The sequence below is a fragment of the Glycine max genome, chromosome 13, assembly GCF_000004515.6.
Source record: "Glycine max cultivar Williams 82 chromosome 13, Glycine_max_v4.0, whole genome shotgun sequence".
NCBI lineage: Eukaryota > Viridiplantae > Streptophyta > Magnoliopsida > Fabales > Fabaceae > Glycine > Glycine max.
The window spans coordinates 32,274,251-32,298,058 of NC_038249.2; the positions used below are offsets into that span (position 1 = coordinate 32,274,251).

The 23,808-nt window shown below is 32.4% G+C and overlaps 4 protein-coding genes and 2 non-coding genes across 21 annotated transcripts; 2 read left to right on the plus strand and 4 right to left on the minus strand.

Moving 5' to 3' along the window:
* Nucleotides 1-2,587: 2,587 nt before the first annotated feature.
* Nucleotides 2,588-5,404, plus strand: LOC100779953 (uncharacterized). Of its 2 annotated transcripts, XM_041008273.1 has the most exons (8): nucleotides 2,588-2,988; nucleotides 3,116-3,291; nucleotides 3,439-3,532; nucleotides 3,873-3,983; nucleotides 4,105-4,194; nucleotides 4,549-4,634; nucleotides 4,792-4,856; nucleotides 5,207-5,404. In XM_041008273.1, exons 1-8 carry the CDS (start codon nucleotides 2,686-2,688, stop codon nucleotides 5,311-5,313), a joined length of 1,032 nt encoding a protein of 343 aa, XP_040864207.1. In that variant the 5' UTR covers nucleotides 2,588-2,685; the 3' UTR covers nucleotides 5,314-5,404. The 2 variants fall into 2 exon arrangements, with proteins under 2 accessions (XP_040864207.1, XP_040864208.1); XM_041008274.1 differs by lacking the exon at nucleotides 5,207-5,404 and having other exon boundaries at nucleotides 4,545-4,634; nucleotides 4,792-4,858.
* Nucleotides 5,405-7,848: 2,444 nt separating this feature from the next.
* Nucleotides 7,849-9,505, plus strand: LOC100780482 (divinyl chlorophyllide a 8-vinyl-reductase, chloroplastic). Its single transcript, XM_003542869.5, has one exon. The coding sequence runs from the start codon at nucleotides 8,107-8,109 to the stop codon at nucleotides 9,343-9,345; it is 1,239 nt and encodes a 412-aa protein (XP_003542917.1). The 5' UTR covers nucleotides 7,849-8,106; the 3' UTR covers nucleotides 9,346-9,505.
* Nucleotides 9,506-10,111: 606 nt separating this feature from the next.
* LOC100781023 (MARVEL domain-containing protein) lies at nucleotides 10,112-17,859 on the minus strand. 4 transcript variants are annotated; one of them, XM_041007781.1, is made up of 5 exons: nucleotides 17,754-17,859; nucleotides 17,598-17,653; nucleotides 11,658-11,897; nucleotides 10,881-11,007; nucleotides 10,112-10,789 (listed from the first exon to the last, which is right to left on the minus strand). In XM_041007781.1, the coding sequence occupies exons 2-5, from the start codon at nucleotides 17,636-17,638 to the stop codon at nucleotides 10,565-10,567; spliced, it is 633 nt and encodes a 210-aa protein (XP_040863715.1). In that variant the 5' UTR covers nucleotides 17,639-17,653; nucleotides 17,754-17,859; the 3' UTR covers nucleotides 10,112-10,564. The 4 variants fall into 4 exon arrangements, with proteins under 4 accessions (XP_040863715.1, XP_014621240.1, XP_006594489.1 ...); XM_014765754.2 differs by having other exon boundaries at nucleotides 11,658-11,886; nucleotides 17,598-17,837; XM_006594426.4 differs by lacking the exons at nucleotides 17,598-17,653; nucleotides 17,754-17,859 and adding an exon at nucleotides 12,036-14,892 and having other exon boundaries at nucleotides 11,658-11,886.
* MIR4389 (microRNA MIR4389) lies at nucleotides 14,093-14,239 on the minus strand. The gene has a single exon (NR_048722.1). It is a non-coding gene; the product is annotated as a microRNA MIR4389 (primary transcript).
* A 210-nt stretch (nucleotides 17,860-18,069) lies between the features above and the next one.
* Nucleotides 18,070-23,603, minus strand: LOC102663836 (callose synthase 5). Of its 12 annotated transcripts, none has more exons than XM_041008282.1 (15): nucleotides 22,892-23,600; nucleotides 22,690-22,803; nucleotides 21,466-22,428; nucleotides 21,266-21,357; nucleotides 21,041-21,158; nucleotides 20,781-20,932; nucleotides 20,286-20,395; nucleotides 20,080-20,205; nucleotides 19,938-20,006; nucleotides 19,484-19,667; nucleotides 19,266-19,377; nucleotides 19,064-19,183; nucleotides 18,484-18,981; nucleotides 18,265-18,393; nucleotides 18,070-18,164 (listed from the first exon to the last, which is right to left on the minus strand). In XM_041008282.1, the coding sequence occupies exons 3-10, from the start codon at nucleotides 21,517-21,519 to the stop codon at nucleotides 19,492-19,494; spliced, it is 897 nt and encodes a 298-aa protein (XP_040864216.1). In that variant the 5' UTR covers nucleotides 21,520-22,428; nucleotides 22,690-22,803; nucleotides 22,892-23,600; the 3' UTR covers nucleotides 18,070-18,164; nucleotides 18,265-18,393; nucleotides 18,484-18,981; nucleotides 19,064-19,183; nucleotides 19,266-19,377; nucleotides 19,484-19,491. The 12 variants fall into 12 exon arrangements, with proteins under 12 accessions (XP_040864216.1, XP_040864218.1, XP_040864219.1 ...); XM_041008284.1 differs by having other exon boundaries at nucleotides 19,064-19,377; nucleotides 19,479-19,667; nucleotides 21,466-21,563; nucleotides 22,340-22,428; nucleotides 22,892-23,599; XM_041008285.1 differs by having other exon boundaries at nucleotides 19,064-19,377; nucleotides 19,479-19,667; nucleotides 21,466-21,566; nucleotides 22,340-22,428; nucleotides 22,892-23,599.
* LOC112998953 (small nucleolar RNA J33) lies at nucleotides 19,929-20,009 on the minus strand. The gene has a single exon (XR_003264132.1). It is a non-coding gene; the product is annotated as a small nucleolar RNA J33 (small nucleolar RNA).
* Nucleotides 23,604-23,808: the final 205 nt, after the last annotated feature.

The window sequence follows — 23,808 nt, forward strand, 5'->3', positions numbered from 1 at the left end:
GATGGAGTATTACTTTTAGTTGTTTATTTGCAAAATAAATAATTAACCTATGAAGGTGAGTAAAGATAATTTTAATAAATAATGTCATAATAAATACAAAAATACCAAATTTTTTTGGAACTTATAATATAAAACTAGTATTTTTAGGATAACGCAAGATGAGACACTTCAATGATTTCCCACTAATGGATTATTTTTTTTGGAGCGAGGGGATGACGTTTTTTAACGGAAAATTTTTTTTACTTCATTTCATTCATAATATGTGAAAATATACAATTTAAAATAAAATCATAATTTAGGATGCTAATATTAGATTTTGTCGTCCTAGCAAAAACATGAGCAACATACAAATTGCCAAAAAGAGAAAATAGAACTCTACCTTTAGACAAAATAAATTGAAAATCTAGAGAACATCTAATGACATTTTTAACTTTATCTATAATAACTTTACAATCAAATATGATATTTGTGGTTGAAGTTGTCTCGCCCACAGAAGTGTTTGAAACAAACCCCAAGCCTCAGCCTCCCTGGTCAGGCAGCCCTTGAAAAAGCATTGTCCTTGCCTTGATGAAGTTCCTTTGGACGCTTTTTAATTCCTTTTACTTTTGTTATCAAAGAAAATCATATAATACTGGGAATGAATTTCTGAGAGTCTGAGACAACCCAAAACTTTTATAAAGATGAGATGATAGATAAAACTATTAAATTTGGACTTACAAACTGTGTACGTTTAACAAATTAAACCTTCAAGAAAGTTAAAATTCAGTCCGATTTCGACCAAAACAAAGGCAATTTATATATTAAAAATATAAGCAACGAAGAAGCTTTTGCACCCCATTCAAGCAATGAGAGAAAGAGACCCACAACAATTATATTTTATACTTTTCATCTGCCATCCAAGCAACAGTTTTTGTCATGGCACTCACAATTTATGCACGAAATATTTAGGTTAGTATTTATTCATTTATCCCTCCATTTCTAATATTGGATTGCTTTATTTTTTTTTATGTACAGTCTTTTCTTTGTCTACGTTTTAGTAAATTTTATTTTTGCTACGGGTAAATTTTTACCATTTGTTATTAATTGGGAATAAAACAAAATTTGCTAATTTATGGAAATAAAAATATAATATCAAAGACAAAAAATAAAATTATTATTTTATTATGAAATCAATACAAAACAAAAATTTATTAGTGAACAGATATAAAAATAAGATGCTTATTAGAAATAAAAAATATTTAAACCATTATTTAATCATGACAAACCTATGCTTCATTTCTAAGTAGACAGCTTCAGAGAGGAAAAAATAAAAACAAATAAAAGGTAAATAATTATATTAGTCCCTAAATGTAAATCATTAATAATTAAGTTTACCAAAAAGACCGAAAATTCTTATTCAATTATTGAATGCATAGAGGTATAATAATTATGTTTTGTCGTCATAATATACAAAGATCAATTTAAGTTATAATATAAATTTGTGTGATTATTTTATCATTAAGTTATAATATACAAAAACCAATTTAGTATTAATTTGCAAAATTCAAGAATTAATTTATCATCAACTTGTATAACATGACATAATTATTGTACTTTTTTATACAATGAATGATTAAATGAGATTTTTTTTTTCTTGTAAAAAAAATACTAGACAATCACCCATTTGCATATTTAGCAACTAAAATGGTGGTTTATTCAAAAATAAGAGAACATAAAAAGATAATAGTACATATGATAGAAAATGGGAAAAAATAGTTGGGTTGTTAAGTAATTTTGAATCATGCACCATTACGTTAAATATTGGAAAGAAAAGTTATGCCATTCAAGATTATTTGTTTTTAGTACAAAAATATTTATGTTTTTCATAAAAATAATAAAAAGTATTGGAATAAAAGAGAAAATAAATAAAAAATATAATATTTAAGGTAAAATATACAAATGGTCCCTTAATTTTTTTTAAATTGTTCTCCTTGTTTATTTAATTCATGACAAGTTAATTATTTTGAAAAATTGATTATTTTTTATTTTTGAATAGGATTTTAAATTTTTTTTTAAATTGAATTTAAGACATGAATTTTGTCTCATTAGATTCATCTATGTATAAACTATAAAAATTAATTAATATTCAATCTAAAAAGAGACATAAATAAGATGAAAAATATATCAAAAATTAGTTTCATGATTAATTGAAAACCTAAAAATTTAATATCATTTTCTTCTTATTTATGGATTTTATTTTTATTTCGTACATTAGTTAATTTCTATAGTTTGAATATAATGAAACAAGTTTCATGTGTTGAACTCATGAGAAAAATGTTTAAAATCATGTTAAAAAATAAAAAAATGATCAATTTTTAAAAAAATTATCTTGTCATAAATTGAATAAGGGGACTGTTTTTGAAATTTTCAAAGTTAGGGGATCAATTTTTTTTAAAAAAATAAGATAAGTAACTATTCATATATTTTAGCCTAATATTTATTAAATTATAATTATAGAAATAATTGTGCATTAGCGTGAGGTGAAAGAGAAGCAAGAGATAGTAAAGGTAGAGACTTAAAGAAACAAAACGATAGTGGATAGGTGATGGTATGTATTCGTGACATTGTGATTGGTCCCTATTTCTAACTCCAATCCTATTATCTCAATGCCTTCATCATCTCACAATGCTTTGGTGAATTGAATTGATGGAACTTGGACTCAGAAGCTTTGTCCATTTCACTCCCATGCACCACCATCACCATACACATACACCACCACCAACAACAACACTTTTTCACCATTTCTCCAATAATTCTCTTCTCTTCCCTGCATGTCTCACCCTCTTAAACACTACTTCTTCCTCTTTCATGGCTACCCATTTGCAGGTATCAGAAGGTGCACCCACTGAAGCATTCGACCCTTCTCCTTCTCTTGCAATTGGAGAATACGACCTCTTAATCGTTGGTCCTGGGATTCTTGGTCGTTTGGTCGCTCACAATTGGCGCCAGGTACGTACTTACTGTTTTATATGTATTATTTCATTTCATTTTAATTGGAATATAATATAGTATTGCTAGACTTGACATATATATTAGTGTATCTATGGACATAACATATATATGTTTACTGAAGCAGGAATATCCTGGCTGCAAAGTTTTTGGACAAACAGCAACCACTAATCATCATCAAGAGTTAACTGAAATTGGTATCAATCCGTCTTTGAAGTGGACCAAAGCCTCCTCCTTCAAATTTCCCTATGTCATTTTCTGTGCTCCCCCTTACCAATCCCCGGACTACCTTGGTGATCTTAGGTTATCAATCTTGTCCTTGAAAATTAAATTGAAGAGGAAATAAAATAAAAAAATTAAAAAAAAGGTATTGTGTGTTAGTATTGTTATTCATGCTTGGAATTGTGTTTTTCTTCTGAACTTATGTGTGGTGGACTGTCAACCAATCAGGCTGGCTGCATCATGCTGGAATGGTGAAGGTGCTTTGCTGTTTACATCAAGCTCTGCTCCTTATGATTGTAATGATAATGGATTGTGTCATGAGGTTGGTCTTAAAACATTCTTTGGCTGTTCACTCTCAGTCTTTTATATCTTAATTTGTGCCATTGATCATCACTTATTTTCTTCATCTTTAAGACTTCAGGTGCATACCATGTAGAAGAGCAATGCTTACACACTCTCTGACATATCTCTTTTGAACACACTATTATTAGTTAAAATTTATAGAAAATCACAAATTTTTTATAGGTATCATTTCTTATTTAATTAGTCTTTCTTGTACTTTTGTAGTTTCCGATAAATCTTAACTAATAGTACAGAGTGTGTTAGCGTGTGCTGCTAGCACTCTAGCTTGTTCATATGATTAGATATTTATTCCTGTGCAGGATAATCCAGTGGTGCCAATGGGTAGGAGCCCCAGGACTGATGTCCTTCTAAAAGCTGAAAAGATAGTGCTGGAGTTTGGTGGTTCTGTTTTAAGACTATCTGGACTTTATATATCCTCTTCAGAATTCAGTTTACTAGGATTCCAACTGTTCATTCATCTTGGTGGTTATTTCTATTATCATATTTGTCAGTTTATGTCTATTGTCTGCTTCCAACCTTGACATTTTAAACAAAGTAGATAAAGGTGCACATGCTTATTGGTTAGATAAGGGGATTGTCGAATCTCGTCCTGATCACATCCTGAATCTTATACACTATGAGGTCAGAATTTCAGTGTGTTTTATTGTGTTCTGTAAATTAACATGATAGTAGTTTTATCTATATTTGACAATTTGTATCTTAAATTTTTTTTTGACATACGTTGAGTCATTGAGGTATTGAAGTTCATTTTATCCGGTTTACCATCAAAGCCAAAAGATGTTTCATTCATGTACTTTCACTTATTATTTTCCATCACACTTACATATTTTGTTTCATATTTGGCATTTCACCATGAGACCAATTTGAGTCCTTTAACAAACTAAAACATTGGATTTTCTTATCTCCTTTTGGTCATTTAGTATTTGTTAATATGAAAAGTTGAATACATTGTTTAATGTGCCGCTTTAAAGCCAGGATGCGGCTTCCCTCTCTGTTGCAATTTTGAAGAAACAATTTCATGGGCGGATTTTCTTGGGTTGTGATAATCATCCCTTATCCAGGTTACATGCTATATATCCCTTGAGTTTGCAACTATTACAATGGAGACAGAGATTTCTTCTTTCTGAGATTTGTTCCGCACTCTTGCAATTGCCCTGTGTTAGTTAGTGATGCCAACATATGTTTCCTGCTATTTCTGACCTTTCTAAATGTTGTCAGGCAAGAAGTGATGGATTTGGTTTACAAAAGTGGGAAATTTAGTAAAAAGTTTGAGAAATTTACAGGTAATAGCAACCATTTTGATTTGTAAATGGTAGGTTTGAGCTTGAAAACCAGTAGTAATTAAGTAACCAATGAACCATAATCATTTATGTTGCATGGTACACAAATTGGGTAGTCATAATTTTGAAATTGTTGATTTCTTTTAAAGGTACAATACTGTTCTGGTAGTAGTTAGTACTTTGAGATTCAGTATGATTTCTATTTAGTTGATAATGTAAAAAATTTATACTGATGTGAAAATTAAACTCTAATGAGAATCACTTGTTTTTTTTCTAACTTTGTTTAGGGTGCTATCACTATGTCACTCATCATTGTAAAAGCATCATTGAGCCTTTGTATCTTTTCTTTGCAGGAACCGATGATCCTCTAGGCAAGAGATTGAACAACTCTAGAACATGCCAGGAAGTAGGGTGGCAGCCCAAGTACTCTAGCTTTGCTCATTTCCTTGAGACCATCTGATTCACTCAGTATTTTGTCCATGATGATCATTAATCAGTTGTTAAATGAAAGCAGAAACACTAAATTATCAATAATATTTTTTGCATGTAAATCCATACTTGGCAAGATTTTTTAGCCTTGCTGTGGTGGGGTAACAAAAATATGATGGGTTCGCAGATTTAGGCTGTGTTTGGATAAAAATTGAGAACGTGTTTTTGAAAATTTCAATGCAGGTTCTCGAATTTTAAGACTAAAATAAAGGAGAAGAATTTATAGTTTGAAGAGTAAATGTATCTTAAACTTTCCAACTAATATCTAAATATGCAGTCAATTGTTGTGCTTGTTATTACGTAGTAGTATCAATGCTTTAAGAGAAATGTCAATCAGTATCTCTTAGAACAATGGTTAAGGAATAATAAAAAATAGAAAGTTCTTATTTAAAATTACAAGAATACTCTCTTTTGTTAGCAAATCTTCATGTGACAGCCTCCGCAAGAATCCTTTAATCCCTTTGGGGTCCTTCCACCTAGGAATCACCTTAAAGATCTCCAAGTTGTGTCTTTCATACAGTACTCTTGTAGGGAATTATAAGCTGTCCCTAGAGAGAAATTACGATCACTTGTTAGCAGATTATATTATATTTATAATCATTATGAAGAGTCATTAACAACGACAGTAAATAAGCAGATCATAGCATGCATTGTATGTATGTATATATATGAAGTACAATACAAATATAGACATCAACGAAACTAGCTACAAAGTAGTGTACTCACTATTAATTCCACAAACACTGTTCCAGAAGTTAATGTTTTCCTCGGATCTTTTGGTATTTGTTAAAGGAGTCATCTACAACTACAAAGAAAATACTAAAAGATAAGTATTGTCTAGTACAACATATATTGAATTCAGTAGCTGATAGGTTTCCAAACACATCCCAAGCCAAAGCTTTGTGTTAAATCCAATTAACAGAATTAACTCAAATTAGACGTAAAAGGAGATTAAACTTTGGCAAGCCATTAGTCTGAAAAGCAGCCTCAAAGGGAATTTCAGTACAAACTATTAAAGATAGAAGATAAATGTACTATTGCCTTTGAAGGAAGCATTAGACCGCCAGGTTTGAGCCAACGATCTCTGGCACTAATAACACTTGTAAACATGTTCTACAAGTAAAGACAAGTCTTCAAACCAATATAAATTATGAAAGCAAATGTATTCTAAAAAATCTAGGAAACTTAAGGTCATTTCACCTAAAAAAAAAGGTCATGTCATTTTCTCGCTTTACCATATTTTTATGATCACAATGACATGGAGTTGTCTATCTGTTAGTTGACCAATGAATTCTTCAAGAGGATTCTTTGTTCAACGTTCAATAGGATTTGAGGGTTTCATTGCATTGACACTTGGCTCTAGTTTGCTTTAGATAATATGATCCGATTAAAAGTTTATGAGAAGTCCTTTTCAGTTAAAATGTTTGTAACACAGAACGGAATTGCAAGTCTTTCTAAATATTTTCTTTTTTCTTCCTACTTAGAGACAACATATTTTTGTTTCAATTAATTTAAATATTTAAACTATCAGTTTTACCCCTCCAGAGTTCAGTATCTAGCTTTCCACCACTTATTTTACAATCATGTATTTTAACATTGAACTATAAAGATATTTATTTACTCAATCGACCACAAGAATTATAATATGCATCTCACTAAAAAGCATATAGTCCGTCCATTATGAAATTATAACATCAACCTTTTATTTAATTTCAACATCCAGCACACACCATAAGAAAACAATGGACTATAGCACATATACAAGTTGATCAGAAAATGATGTATAAACTGAACAAAAAGTAATTTTGGCGGCATAAACACATCACAACGGTGCTAATTTGACCACGATCATGATTGTATAAAATATTGATGTTGATTATTGGTTATACAAAATCTACCATGATGGCTCTGTTCAGACGTTTATCTTCTCATATTTATTAAATTTAATTTAAATAATATGCAATGCACAAGTTTATTAAATTTAATTTAAATAAATTTATATTTATATTTATATTTATTATTTTTCTTTTAAAATTATAATATGCAATGCACAAGTTTATTGAATTTAGTTTAAATATATTTATATTTATATTTATTATTTTTATTTTAAAATTATAAATTTTATATAGGTATTATGATTCCATTGTTACTTGAAGAAAAAATAAATCATACTACATATTATTAGGCTTAAAGTTTTTGAAGATAACATCCTGATCAATTAAAAATAAAATTAATCTTCTTATCCAATTTTAATGTAATTATATTTAATATGATACTACATATTTTAAAAAATGATATATAATTGTTTAAATAGTAGTAAATACACGTAATAGTACACATGCAAGAAAAAATTATAATTTAAACACTAATCCTATTACATTTAAAAATACCATTCAAAGTTAATTTTATTGTCAATCCAAATCAATTGAATTCATAAACACCAAACAAAAAAAAGAAAAAGAATTTACAAATTTGCCTCTTACTCCTGTCATATGGAACCGTGAATCTTATTTGGATAGTGGATGCAACCGGAAGCCCACGTCATCTCATCGCCACCATCCATTTGGATTCTCTTCTCTAACCAGTTCTCCTTCGTCACCAAAGTTCACCACCACCATCACTTCTCTCCCTCATTCCCCACCTCACAATTCTCTTCACTCCAAATTCCACACTTTTTTTCTGCTTCTCAACCTCACTAGTAACCCCTTAAGGCCTTCTTTCTTCAACCTTCTAAAACACCACTCTCCTTTGCATAACTTCCAAAATGTCCCTCTGCTACACTTCCAATTTCATCTCACTGAACCATAAAAAAAGCCTCTCCTTAACCTTCTCTTCAGAGTCTTCTCCTCACTTCATTAACCTATTTCCAGTTAAGCCTAAGAAACCTCACCACCCCATTAAGTTCACCGCAGAAAGGTTCAAACTTTTTGCCTCTCTGACGCCATCTCCACCAGTTGAGACCACCCCATCAAGTTATAGGTGCAAGAGCCCCAAAGATGTCAACGTCTTGGTGGTGGGTTCAACTGGGTACATTGGAAAGTTCGTGGTGAGAGAGTTGGTTAAGAGAGGATTTGATGTTACAGCCATTGCCAGAGAGAGGAGTGGGATTAAGGGCAGTGTTGATAAGGATCAGACTTTGAATCAGTTGAGAGGGGCCAATGTGTGTTTCTCAGATGTGACCAATTTGGATGCTTTTGAGGAATCTCTGAACAGTTTGGGGAAGTCATTTGATGTTGTGGTTTCATGTCTTGCTAGTAGAAATGGAGGTGTAAAGGACTCTTGGAAGATTGATTATGAGGCAACAAGGAATAGCCTTGTTGCTGGAAGAAAACGTGGTGCTTCACATTTTGTGCTGCTTTCAGCAATATGTGTGCAGAAGCCGCTCCTCGAGTTTCAGCGTGCCAAGTTGAAGTTTGAGGCTGAGTTGATGAAGTTAGCTGAGGAGGATGATGGATTCACTTATAGCATAGTGAGGCCAACTGCATTTTTCAAGAGTTTGGGGGGTCAGGTTGAGTTGGTGAAGGATGGGAAGCCTTATGTTATGTTTGGAGATGGGAAACTGTGTGCTTGTAAGCCTATGAGTGAGTCTGATCTGGCTTCTTTTATTGTGAATTGTGTGCTGAGTGAGGATAAGATTAACCAGGTGTTGCCAATTGGAGGGCCTGGGAAGGCATTGACTCCATTGGAACAAGGAGAGATGTTGTTTCGGCTTTTGGGGAAGGAGCCTAAGTTCTTGAAAGTTCCGATCGAAATAATGGATTTTGCCATTGGGGTTCTTGACTTTCTGGTTAAGGTCTTTCCTTCACTGGAAGATGCTGCTGAGTTTGGGAAGATTGGAAGATACTATGCAGCGGAAAGTATGTTGCTTCTGGATCCCGAGACTGGAGAGTACAGTGCTGAGAAGACACCTAGCTATGGTAATGATACATTGGAAGAGTTTTTTGCGAGGGTTCTCAGGGAGGGCATGGCTGGTCAGGAGCTAGGTGAGCAAACTATATTTTAAGATGGTTGTGCTTAGATATGTACGAACACAATAAGGCAAATAGAGCCACCAGTTTTGTTTCTGTAAATATATGTATTCAGCTAGAGTCATTGTAATGTTTACAAGTTCAGGCACTGTTGAAAGAAATTCAAATCTCTGGAAATGAATTGTTGAGGATTCATTCTTCAATTGCATTGCACTGTCATTACCCTGTTAATAAATTGCTTATTGCTATTGCTAGCTGAGTTGGTTATCCTAAAATTCAAGTTCATTTTTGTTCTGGAAAGAACTGGATGAGTACATGCAAATGTAATGTTGATATTTCCTCAAATATAATACCATCTAAGTTTCGGCTTGCCATGCCTAATTACTATTGTCGATGGATTGCTCAAAATAAGAAGCTAGTTAGAATGGATTTGACTACACCATATTTTAAAGCACCTATAACCCATGAAAGTCTCTTGCAAAAAAGATGAATGTGACGAATTCACAAATCAGTCTGTGCTATTTAGGTGTCCTCACTGTCCTTTACTTGTACTGAATTTCTTCATTGCATGACATGTTTGGGATCTATCTTACTGGTATATCAAAGTTCACCAACTTTATTTTCAGCTACAAGCCTAAACAAAGTTTTCGGTAATGTTGGCCGATTTAGTAGTGCTCTTGCTATATCTGAGTTTCTTGTGCAAATGCTCTCAAACTCGATGTACTAAAGGGAGCTAGGGGGAGTATTTGATTTGCCCAATCAAATATATAAGATTTAATCGTATAATTTGTTCTTCTCTAATTAATTAAAAATATTTTTATTTTCATTTTTGAGGGAGCAGGATCATTACAAATCATTTTTAGCACAAACAGAATGCAAATTACAACTGGGATCTATGGAGGATATAGTTTACACATAACAAATGCTAGTATCACATTACTTGACACAAACTTTTCAACAATATATTCTTTATTATTTGGTGAAATTCATATGAAACTCACTAAATAAGGAATGGACCTACATCATTTAGTAAGACTCATGAATTTCATTCAATAACAAAGACTGTTGGAAAGAATGTTCATACAGAGTGTAGTTAACATACTTCATTACACATAATCAACACCTTTGAAGAAACACTCACAACAACAAAAGGTATCCATGTCAATATATGAACATTAACTTGACTGATTTTGTGAACAATGTGAATCTGGATTTGAGTGCATATGTATGCTGAATGGTCCATATTCCTTCCATCTATTTGGGAACTCGACTGTGAATGGTGAAAGCTGAAAGCCAGATGAGAAGGACAGTCACAATGCTGCCAAACAAAGCCACTGCTATGGAGCCAGCTAGATGCCTACAGAACTTGTCGTAGATGTTGCAAACTTTAATCCAACCCACATGGCTGTTGCCCTTTAAACCAATATATGCCACACTTCCTGCTGCTCCTGTTGCTGAGGCTGTTATCCCCAATATCAGCTGCACCGTGTCATGGTAGACAGTGTAAAGCAAGAGAGTTGAGAGAGAAGATGAATAAAAATGTGGAAAGAAAGGCTAATTGATTAATTACTGCATCCCAGAAGATAAAGTGGAGGAGGAACTTCAGTTTGAATCCTGGCTTCTGGATGACAGAGATAGATGCAAGAGCAGAAACAAGAGCATAAAGGCCAGAAACACTGAATGCAGCCACAAAATATCTGCATGTGTATCATATTATATGTTAAGTTAGAATTCTTAATAAGTGATCTTTAGAAGACTTGTTTGACAGGAAAAAAAAAAGAAATCAAATAGAATGAGTCTTCATAATAATTGAATGTAAATGGAAGACTTTGGACCTTTAAATTAAAAATGAAAAAAAAAATGTTTGAGGAGCATGACCTCAGGAATATACCACAGAAAGAAAAAAAAAATTGCTCTGTGCGCTGCCAACATGGATATTTACCTTGTACTTGAGAAGCAGTTAATGGAGCCATGCGATTAATTATTTACTTTTGCAACAAAACTCATACTAAAGAAGGCCAGCATATTATTACACCCTTATTTTTTTATAGTAGTTGAGTCAAGAGGTTGATTTCTAAAGTGATTTTCATCTAGCAGGAAGAAGAAGGAGCACAGAGTTTGATAGTTGATACTCCTATATCCATAACTATCTCTCAGAACTCAATAACTTAGGGAAAAAGTTCAAGCAGTTGGAAATTTTTTTGTCTTAAGGTTGATATGCTTCATATTCATAGTGGCTGTGTTTCATCATTGATTCTTCCTTTGTATCAAGATATTTGATATCATATTACAAATAACCAAAAATAGTAAATCTGCAAGCAAAGAATTTGAATGATTCTCAACTTACACAAAAGCTGGTGAGTATTTGAACTTGGCTGGCTGCGGTAGAAGCACATCTTGGAAGAGCACTTGCTCTGTTTGATCACTGGAGACAATCACTGCAAGCGCCACCACCGATGCTGCCAGCAACAGAAATCTTAGGATCACATCAACTTTAGAGTAATCCACTTCGGCTGGAGGCAGCGGCAGAGTTGGTGATTTGTTCTCAGGGTCTGTAGTAGCCATGAAGTGCTGATCTGCAAGGTGGCTAATGAATTTGATTTGAATGGCAGGTAATAGTAGTAAACTTAGTGGGACTAGCAAGTTGCAACTAAGATAGAGATGCAGAATACAGATAGTTGAGCAATAATCTATTTGCTTATATATACATATAGATGGATTTGACCTTTGTGGGGAACCAATTGAACCAAAATGATGTAAAAGCAAATGAGTTGGAGTTCCCTGCTGGCTAAGTGATCTGGTTTTAACAGTTGCTTGTTAGTTGGTGCGTATGTGATGGAGTTATACTGTTAATAACGTTATTATACGTTACAATTTTGGATATGGCTTAGCACAAGGTTCACATAAAAGACATTTTTTGTCAGCTCAATTAACTTATGCATTACTACAAGAGGATTATGATTGACTTTGATTGGTAATGGGATTGGAAGGTTTTCCTTTTGTATTTAGCTATAGCATGGTTGTCAAGTTCTGTTACAACATGTGTCTGTATTTACAAGGCCAAAGAGCAGAGACATGTATAAAATTGTTACAAGGGTTAAATCCGTTGCTAGCTGTGGTCTTGCATCCTATACTCTTGTGTTTATTTATATAATGCATATATGAAATATAATTGAATAAATTGACAATCAAGGTTGATACGATAGAGAGAAATAAAAAGGAGCAAATATTTACAAATGTGTATCTCGACAGTGTTTATATGTTTTATGCATATTTTTCACTTTTTTTCCTTTTCCCTCTGCATTTTCATGAACGTGTGTATTATCTTGTTTCATTTATTTACGCTATTAACTTCTTTGAAAAAGAAAAGTTTCAAAACAACAAGCCATCTCATTTTCTACTGAAGTTTAATTCTAATGTTTCCAATAAAAAATAATTCTAAAACCACATTTATTTCATTAGGCAACATTGCAATTAAAGTTTAATAGAAAATGAGATGGCTTCTTAATTTAAACTATTTCTTTTTCAAAGAAGTTATCAGCATAAATAGTGTTTTAAGACAAAAACTGTAAACTTGAATCATGTTAGCAGATTCAGTGTAAATTTGGCTCAATGTTGAACAAAAAAAATGAAGAAATATATTATGGTCAAATAATGTCGAGTGAAATGTAAAAGAATGACTTTTGAAGTAACAATATAATTATAAAAAGTTGGTTTTAAAATTATAAAATAAAAATGTAAGTAATTTTGCTCGAACCTAACTAAGGTTATACAATTTGAGATACAAAAGGAATGTTGGCTTAGATTATATTTGCCAAACAACATATAGAGATAATTACTATTGGACTTGCAAAATTAAGATGGAGGGTAGGGCCAGGGTTATTCGCATCTCTTCTTAACTGCTTTGATAGAAATTTGAATGCTAGTTTAAACTTCCTTTCAAAGGTTTAATCAACCTCTAATGCTCTCGGAAAATATTCAAGACTAAGAATGGATAACTATCTTGACTGTATATATTAAAAAGAAAAAACTATCTAGAATGTACTTGTGTCAGTGTTCTCTCACACCTTCCACTTCTGTTTGAAATTAACTTAGGAAAATGATGTAAAGATGTGTTAACAATTTTTAATGAATAAATAATACACGCAAATATCGTTTACACTGCATCAAATAATAAATCATTAAGTGTAACAAATTTATTAATTTTTATAATAAGCATTTTAAATGCCATATTAAATATTATTCCTAATTAGTTAACAATTTAAATTTTTTACATTGACAATGTATGTTTATTAAACCTTTTTTTTTAAAAATTTTTTATAACATTTAAATTACAAAGCAATCTAGCCGGCCGCCAATTAATTTAAGCTCAACTTATATTCATTTGTGGACTCCAATAGATTGAGTGTGGCTAGTCCACACTCTACTCATTCTAGTAGGTTTATATAGTTTTCTCCAATTTTGAGGAGGTTTTAGAAGAAGGGTAGGTTTTTAAAGAAATAATGAAAAAAGATTAAGATTACTTCTTTGATGTAATCCCTCTATTTTGAAATAATTTACCCGATCGAGATAGTGGATCGGTGAACCAGTAATTTATCTAATTTGATTCGATATATATTAAAAATTTAAATTTATATATGTATCTATTATATATAAGTATACAATTAACATTATTTGAGTAATAAAAGTTATCCAAACTCTAAAATCTAAAATAACAATTGATAATAACGAGACATCAAGACGACATTGTAGAGGTGATTTTTTTTTAATTTTTTATAAAACCGGCCGAGTCGGACCGGTCCAACTGGAATTCGATACATAATCGGCCGAGTTTGATCAGGTCATTCAAGGTTAATTGCATGATCAATCCAATAGTAAAACCGATCTGGTTAGGCCACTAGATTCCGATTGGATCGGTCCGACCGACCGAGTCAAACCAGATTTCACAACTATGTTTCCAATAGTATCCAAAATTCGATCACCATTTTCTTTAATGACACCTAACTAAAATCTTCTTTTTTCTTTTAATTTTTTCTTGTCAAAAGGTAACCATGACCATGTATATATACTGGGATTTACCTGCAGACTATATAGCATCTGTTTGGTATTCGATAAAAAAAAAAGAAGCCTAAAGACACACAAGTTATAAATATTTGCTTCAACAGATTCAGATCAATTCTGACGTGATGAAATACAAAACATTAAGAGTGCGTTTGGATAAAAAATTTTAACTGAGAAAAGTAATTTATCAGAGAATTTGAATTTCTGTAATTTAGAATTCATTGTTTGGATACTTTTTATGAAGAATTTAAAATTTTGGAATTTTAAAACAAAATTTTAAACAACTAAAAATTTGGAATTTCAATTTCCTTTTAAAAGGTGAGAAATTAAAATTCTCTTCTTACAGTCTTTTTCAAGAAACACAGTCTGAACTCCTAAAATATCGATTGGGTGTGAACATAGAGAAACACGTATAACTAACACACCAATCATATCTTCTCTTTTTTTTTCATTCATTTCTTTCATCCTCATAATTTTAATTTTTTTTATCCAAACACACAATTTTGAAAATAAAAGAATTTTAATTGAAGTATTTAAAATTCTTAGAATTTAAAATTTCTCAGAATTTAAAATTTCTCTATCCAAACACACTCTAAATGAATCTCAATTTTCTTTTTCTTTCATTTATAATTGAAAAATAAATGTAATTCCAATTTCGCCATGGATAAAAAAAATCCAAATTTGCTAATCTTGACCAACATTAAAAAAAAGCAAATGAATGAACCAATTGACTATTTGCGTACTTATTACCAACGTAACCTTGTGAATGGAGTACTTTCTAGTGTCTTTACATCAATTAATTTTATACTAACTTAATTTCCAATACACAGTCTCTATTTTTTTAAGGAAAAAACAAAAATATAAATAAGTATATATGTGTAAGCAACAAGTGTATGCAAATAAAAGTGTGAAAATCAGCGAATGGCAATATAACCACTCGCAAGCGTACATTTAATCATTCAACTTCAAGGCTACAAGTTGATCAACTATTTTACCCATGTATGGAGATGGACAAAAAGTTTGACAAAATATTAATTTGAAGCTAGGTTCATTATCGCCCTTTTATTATCAACTTTATATTTCGCTGCTATTAGTTTTCCATCCCTATAATTATCTGACTCCTAGCAACTATAAAGATGCTCATAGTCAAAGCCGTAATTAATTTAATCATGAATTTTGGATTTTGTTGGCTAGATTCAATTGCTCAATCATGTATATGCTCAATTCAACCACACAAAATATCATTCTAAACCTTCATTTGACCTAAAAAAACTCAAAAATTATTTTTTCCCAACCAGCCTTTAATCCCACTTGAATACCATCGTTATCATCATCATTCTCCATCCAAACACATTCAGACTTTGAACCCAAATTTCTTCCATTCAACCCACCATAAACTCACCACTTTCTCTCTACTTATCCATTTTATTTTCTGAATTTCATATAAGTAAAAAAAAAATATTTGAAGATTCATCCTCAACCCTTGTGCAAATGGATTTATATCACAAGGTCCAAAGCCTCGTAAATTCATTAGTATTTCTAGGATGTAATAATTATTAATTATTAAAGTTGAGGCATGTGTCAACACCTTAACACCTTGCTGCCCATGCTTGTTGGTTACTAAAAGATTGAGACCTACTAGTGGGGATGAGTCTTTTGTTCTTCTCTCTCTGGACTTAATTATTCTTGCTTACTTATTTGTTTGATTCGGATTTGATTGGTTAGCTTGTATAGGTTAATCCATTTAATTTGTATAAGCACAATTTTGGCCGGTCTAATTGGTTTTGAAGTTGGGGTTGCTCAATTGGGTTTATATTCCTTGTGGGAATATTAAAATGTATTATATCATTACAAGTAATTAAACGGTAAGAAACTTTATCATTCTCAAAGATTGGTCGTTAATTAATAACTAATCCACAAAGTCAATTGATAATAAGAACACACATATAGGATTTTCAAGTTTATGTGTGATTTGAAGAAAGTGCTATTGAATACAAAAAATTTTAAACTGCATATATAGTTGTTAGGGAATAAAGAAAAGGTAATCTAGTAAGATTAATCTAATATATATATGTTGTGTAAAAGAGCATTAATTTTGCCAAGGTCACATTACAGTAGAGATCCCCCACACTTGTCACGTTGCCAAGCAAGAAATGTCAATCATGTTAATATAAGTACGATTAGGTCATATGATCATTTATTTTTTCTTCACTGTTGATACATAAATTATTGGTTTTATCAATTGTTGATTTCTTTACCCGCTGTTCACACTTTTTAGTCTTTAGATATATTTTATTGTGGATTCCACAAGAATGTAAAATCCTTAATAAGAAATTCTTTAATCTTAAACTCAAAATTACTAGAAATTCTAATTATCTTACAAATGGCTTCATCATGTTTTAAAAAAATTTCCAGGCACTTGCACATGACTAATTAAAAACTTCGATTGATTTATGGGAACGAAAAAAAAGACTATTTTTTTACCTCTACGCATGAATTTTATGCTTTAAGTTCAAGCTACGTTTTAAAAATGCTAGTAATATATATGAAGCATTTCTATGGGAATCATAAATGAACTTGCATATTGAAATATCAAAATCTACATATTAATCGATTAATCAATTAATTTTTGTATTTTTTAGTGAAAAAATTACATTATCATATTAAGGCAGTTATTGGCACAATATAAACTGAATTATACCAACAATACTAACAAGCTAATATTTCCAATAACTTTATATATATATATATATATATATATATATATATATATATATATATATATATATAATTTTATTGGAATAAATTGATAGTTTGATTTGTTTTTACCGTTATTCAATTGATATACTATTGTACATAATTTGAATTTAACTTTTGTAATAATTACTTCAAAAAAATATCTAGAATGATTTCTAACTTAATTAGCGTATGTAGAAATAAATTTTGTTTAATTTACTCCACTTAATAATTTTCTAGGCACAATTAAATTTCATTATTTTAGCTATTAATTTTATAAATTCATTAAGTATATCAAATATATAAAAGTTCATATAATTTGAAAATCATTTAATATTTCCTCAATCATTTTTGTTTTAATGTATATTCTTATACTTTTTGTGATCGTCACAAATTCTAAAATTTTTGTATGATTCTTCAAAATTTATACAAATACTGAAAATAAAGTAAATTGCAATCATGCCAGTAGAGCTCCTTAGGAGGTAATTACCTGTGCCAAATCACTTGTTGATTTAAAGAATTCACCATCATTACGCATGGGCCATCCTAGAGAAAAGCAATTATAACACTGAGATATTATGGAACACATGGAAAGTGTACTCACATTGTGAAATATGTAGCATAGACACTCTGGCATGAAACGAACATTGGATGCTTCACCGTAAACTATGTTTTCGTCCCAAGCATTTGCACCATGATTTGTAATTCTTGAAGAGATTTTTCATCACTGAATCAACAGCCCAATCATCGAGCTGATTTGGTAAAACCGAGAGTTAAACAAATGAAAAAAAAAAAAAACATACAATTTAACTTCTAGCCAAAAGCAAAGCAGGCTACTCTGATAGCTACGATAAAAAAAGATTGATAATGTAATATTGACAAGAGTTCTCTTGATTGCAGTTTTATCTTTATTTAGTCCATTACGCTTTGCCTAAAACAGAAAAAGTGAGAGGCAGATACGTGCCAGGTTGAAAGGCTTGGGTTTAGGGTGTAGCCTTATATGAGAATTAGCAAGAAGCAAAATCAGATGCTCTCTCTGATTCCTGACGTTGTCCCTCTGCCCAAACCAAAGCAAACACAATAACAATTTAAGGAGATCAAACAAAAATCTAGGCAATCACAAATTTTCTTGTTCTGTTCACGCGCAAAATACATACCTGAAAGCCAAACATGGCTCTAAGCCAATCAAGCATGTCTAAATCTCCAGTTTTCTGCCTCTGTTGCTCAAATGAATAAGGCCAGTTCAAGCCACGAGTATTCCAAAGCGCAGAAACAGCAGCCTTAATCTAATAAAAAAGAAAGCCAGAGAACTCAATCGCTGTGCTGGTGCGTGCTGCAATTATAAACTTAATTTGAAAAATTTTGCATGCACTTACCCTCTCCAATCACTGTAGTAACAATGTCTTAAACTGCCTGATGCCACGCAACCAAAACCATCCAAAGATATATATAATAATGCACTTGAGATTGACGGTAACGTGGGAAATTAAAGAATCAAAATCTTGGATCGGAAAGAAAGGGGAATTAGGATCGAAATGAAGACATAGGTGAGTGTGAGAACGAACGAGTGGAAGAACACCGATTCCGGAGTGAGAGTGAGAGAAGCTAGAGAGCGAGATCAGTGCATGGCAATTCAACCGAAGTCCGTTTTCCTCTTCTCTTCTTGTCTATTTCTAACTCACCAATTTGTCAACCCAATATTTGGATTTTGGAACCAACTATCTCCCGTGCGCATTATATAGTGAAAATATTCATAACCTTCCAGTGAAAATATGCTCACGACCGCCTAATATGGTGGGTGAGCACACTCAATGATCCTCATTAAATTCTTCCAGAAGGTTACGCATTTTCAAAGCTTCTTCCAAATAATTATCCTAGAAGAAAATTTCAAATAAACCAATTTTAAGAGACATCCATTGTCAACTTGTTCAAGCTTCACATTTTATAATGTTTTACCTGGTTCATGTCGATAGCCTGAAGAGCTTCCCCTCTGGTAAAAATGATGGCATGATTTTTGTTTTCTGGCTTTCCTTCTCCTAACTTTGCTGGGCCTGGAAGCTTTATTCGATATATTTACTACAGAGGAGACACGGAAACAATCATTTCTAATAAACACTAGTAATTAACTACCTCTTCTTTTACATCAATATGCATTTACTTGGTCAAGATTGTCCACAGCTTTGACCAATACAGAATAATAAACTTTCTGTACTTTTCCACCTTCTCTTTCTTCAACTTCATCAATATATGCAACACGAAGTGAGGGATTGCTATAAATGAAGAACCAAAAATTAGATTCTTAAATTATGAACTAGAGAAACTAAAAGCCAAATTAGACTCTTCAATTTTATTTAACAAAAGGAGAACATACTTAACCATCAAATTCAGGATATCTGTTGCACGACGGTCTCCAGAGCGCTTCTGATTCCCATATTGCTGTCGGTTGCAGCATATGTGAATTTCAAGTCAGCCATAGCCTCTAAACGGGCATATAAGGATCTATGACTCTTTTTTTCTTCCTCGGATGGAACAGCAATAGCTTTATAGCCATCGAATATCTCTGCTCACAGGACAGAAATAACACACAATCTTATTAGCAGATAAATACTCTTTTTTATTTTTCAGGCACCATGAAGAATACGACAAGTACTTTTACGGGAAAGCATATTAATGAAGAAATGCTTGTTAAGAGTTGAAGGTATGTATACATAAGAAAAGACTGAGCCAACTGTTTGGAAAAAACTGTGAATCACAACCCCCCCCCCCCCCCTCCCCATTTTACCTACTATCTTTAGCTAAATATCTCAGAATAAAAGGAACTTAATCTTACCTTTTTCAGAAGCCATATCAAGAAATTCCTGGAGCTTTATTGCTCGCCGGTAGTACATCATTCCCCTAACTACATTAGAAGAGGAAAAAAATCAGTTGACCTGATCCAGCCTGAGGGGAGGGGAAAGGGAGTCACCATATACCTGTCCTACAAAGTGTTTGTCCTCTTAATGAGGCCCAGTGACGTAGCTGTAATATATTCTCCTCTTTCTCCCATATATCACTATCTTTCTTACACTCAAGTCGCTCCAAGAAGTTACTCCATTCCTCTGGCAACATTACTAAATTTTAGCCAGTCCATTCTCTATTAGCAATGCACAATTAAGTTATATTGTGAGTTATTACAAACCAAGGAAGATCTTTTGAAGGTAATACATGATTGACACACCATCTTCATTCTCAACCTCAATGTCATTCTTAGAATATACAGTCTCTACACCGTAGTATGGAGTTAGGACACTGAAAAGAAGAAACAAAAAAAGAGAGGCTATAAATAGGTACAGGGCAGCTTCAGCATGCATCAAATTTTGAATTTTATGCATAAAAAAATTCCTTGACAAAAAATGTTAAATAACTAAAAAAGGATATTTTGTGTCTACTGTATAAGATAATAATCCAATGATAGTTGAAGTCATCACATTGACACATTCTAAAGAAAACATCACATAACACTAACAGATGGATATGGCTTCTGTTCTATTGCCCTTGTTAGGATGTTGACATTTAATTTGCACAGTTTAGTGTGCAAAATAAAAACATGATGTTCCACCAGTTTATAATCTCTATAAGACATAACATGGGCACATATCTTTGTGGCCATGTAATCAAGAAATCTGCAGCAGACCTGAATGTGAGCATTTTACGTACTCGAGGAGCACGTGGCATATCCATGAACAATGAATTGGTAAAGAATGAAACCCTTCTGCGTACTTCACTGTTTGTTGGAACTTCAGCGGCAGTTTCCTTGACAGTCAAGAGTAGATAAAGACGTCTAATCTGAAACAACCACAATGATTCATTGGCTATATAGGCATTTGGATCTTTGAATAATAATATAAACTATAAAAAATAAAGAATTAAAATTGAAGTTACATCACTAAGTACCTGTTCCTCCCATTGTGCTGTAACCACAGGAGGGAATAGTATAGCAGGCTTTGCCTCTGTACCAGCAAAAACTTGCTGTCCGGTATCCTTACTACTTTGATGAAGTTCTGCCAATTCGCTGATGAACATCAAAAGTAAAAAATCAAGCATTATTATTTTCAATGAAAGATCCATGAGCTATCATAATAATGTATTCCAAATTCAGTGGCTTAAAGTTAAACCGACCGGATTTCATTCACCATCATATCGGTGACCACTTCTAACATGTCTTGCAGCAAGACCACCACTGTACCCCGCTTGGATGGATCTCCATTTTTCTGAGACAAGAAATCAGTGCACAAGTTTCCAAATATAATGGTTAAAGACAAGACACAATTCAAGAATATGAACTACATATATAGTTAGTTTTGTTTTGAATGGCTCACCATGATTTCCACAAGCTCCACGGACTTCTTACAATGGGAGGGTAGAAAGCCCATACGGAAATTTGTAAGAAGTGTACTCTTTGAGATGTTGCTCTCGACTTCTTTGATGATTGAGGAAATTATACCGGTTCATCACAATTGATTCAGAAGTATGATAAGAATTTAATTGAATTAAATATTCATAGCTTCAATTGTATGTGCTACTTAAGAAAACAGCAAACAGCTGATAAGAAAAAAATCAAATGATCCTCTGTACTTCAATATGCAATTATGAATTAATATGGCTCAAATTAATATTGATTACTCAAGTTAGCGGTTAGCCATTCCTTCATTCATTTATTTACTCAGTGTAGTCAAAGTAGCTCAGAAATAGATCTAAAATCTAGCTAGAGTATAAAAGGAAAAATAAAAATACTTGGTGTAATTGCTATTCAGGAAATTCAAAAAGACTGATAGACCACATGAACAAATTTGAAGTCTTTGTACAAAAACAGATCTAAGCAGGATAGAAGATTAATGAAACTGGGTCTAATTTGCACCAATAAAAAAGAATATAATCCATTAATCTTGAATAGCCCTTTTGGCATGAAGTGTAAACTAAATTCAAATGCACCAACACAAGATGCCAACAGATACCTTTTTTCAGTTTCTCCTATCACTAAATCATGTAGAACATGTTTAAAGGATTCATAGCATTCAATAACAACACATTTCATATATTCATCAGCACATATGCGCTTCCAAAGATCAGAGTCCCTCCCTCGAAACTGAGTTGCCATATCCAGTGCTACAGTAATCTGTAAAGTCTGACAGCGTCAATCATATAGACTGATAATAAACATATGAATACTGAAATTGAATCACATTAACCTACCTTGCTTGCAAGCAAAAATGGTGGCCACTGAATTATTTTCAGATTATGACCCACCCAATGAGTAAGGAACTAGCAAAAGATCCATCTCCCTGGAGTCACGCAAACATAGTTTAGTCCTAAATAGGAGATGGGCAGAAAATTGAAAAGATAGAAAAGAAAGCAGCTAAAGAGATTGGATGTAAGGTCCTTTGATACCATCTTGAAATATGAGGAGAGAAGAATAATTAAGAACCTAATAAAAGATTAGATATTTCTCTGAAAATTAATTTGAATAATTAAGAACCTAATACATTTGTTTCCAAATATTGTGAAAGACACATAAAGAAACAGATAGCAAGGAAAAAAAATACCCTTCCATATGCATTGTAATCAAGGGAACTCCAAAGAAGGTCGGCCATGTCTTTCTTGAGAAATCTCCGCACCGCGCTCCTTTTCTTGGGTTTGTTAACTTCAACAGAGATTTGCTGTTTCACATTTTAATTTCATCATCATTATTGTTATTTTAAGAAGAAAATAAAAAAGGAAAGGAGGGAAACAGAGAAGGTTTATTACCACTTGGAATAGAATTTGGGCTTGAATAGCGCATGCAACATTTTCACTCCCGAGAATCCGAATATACGAAAGCTGGAAAAGTGAAAAACGGGTTCTTGCAGAGAGGGTATGTTCTTGTGAAATCAAGAATGAAGAGACTCTTGTGAGGGATGGAATGGAACTGAAGAAGAAAGAGCTTGGAAAAAAGAGTTGCTTTATCAGCAAGAAAGAATGTAGAGAGAGAGAGAGAAATGAGAGCAATAAAAAGGTTAGTGAAAATGGAATGGAATGGAAGCTGGAAAAGTGAAAAACGGGTTCTTGCAGAGAGGGTATGCTCTTGTGAAATCAAGAATGAAGAGACTCTTGTGAGGAATGGAATGGAACTGAAGAAGGAAGTGCTTTATCAGCAAGAAAGAATGTAGAGAGAGAGAAATGGGAGCAATAAGAAGGTTTGTGAAAATGGTAAGGAGGAGAAGGTAGTAATGCGAGAAAAGGAGAGAGACAAAGGGTCACTGCAGAATGAATATCTATGAATTCACTAGATGAAAAGAAAGAAAGAAGCAAAGGCACGTAAGAGAGTGTTGTTCCTTTGTCACGATCCACAAAATATATAAAAGGGAATCCTTTCCCCTTGTTGTAGTGGGCAGTCAATGCTAAACCAAAATAAAAAAAATAAAATCACATTACTCTTAACTCTAAGAATTGCATGAATAAGAGGGAGTTAAAACGGTACCAAGGTTGTAAAGAACCATGTCCATAAAAAGGATCAGGCACCCCCTTGGGTCCTACACTTTTGAATAAAAAAGAATATTTAAGAATTCTTGAAGTAATAGTTAATTTTGTTCATTTATTTATTTATTATTATTACTGTAAAATATATGAAAATAAAAAAATAGTTAGATATTACTTCAAAAGTGATTTTATTCAAAAGTGTAGGA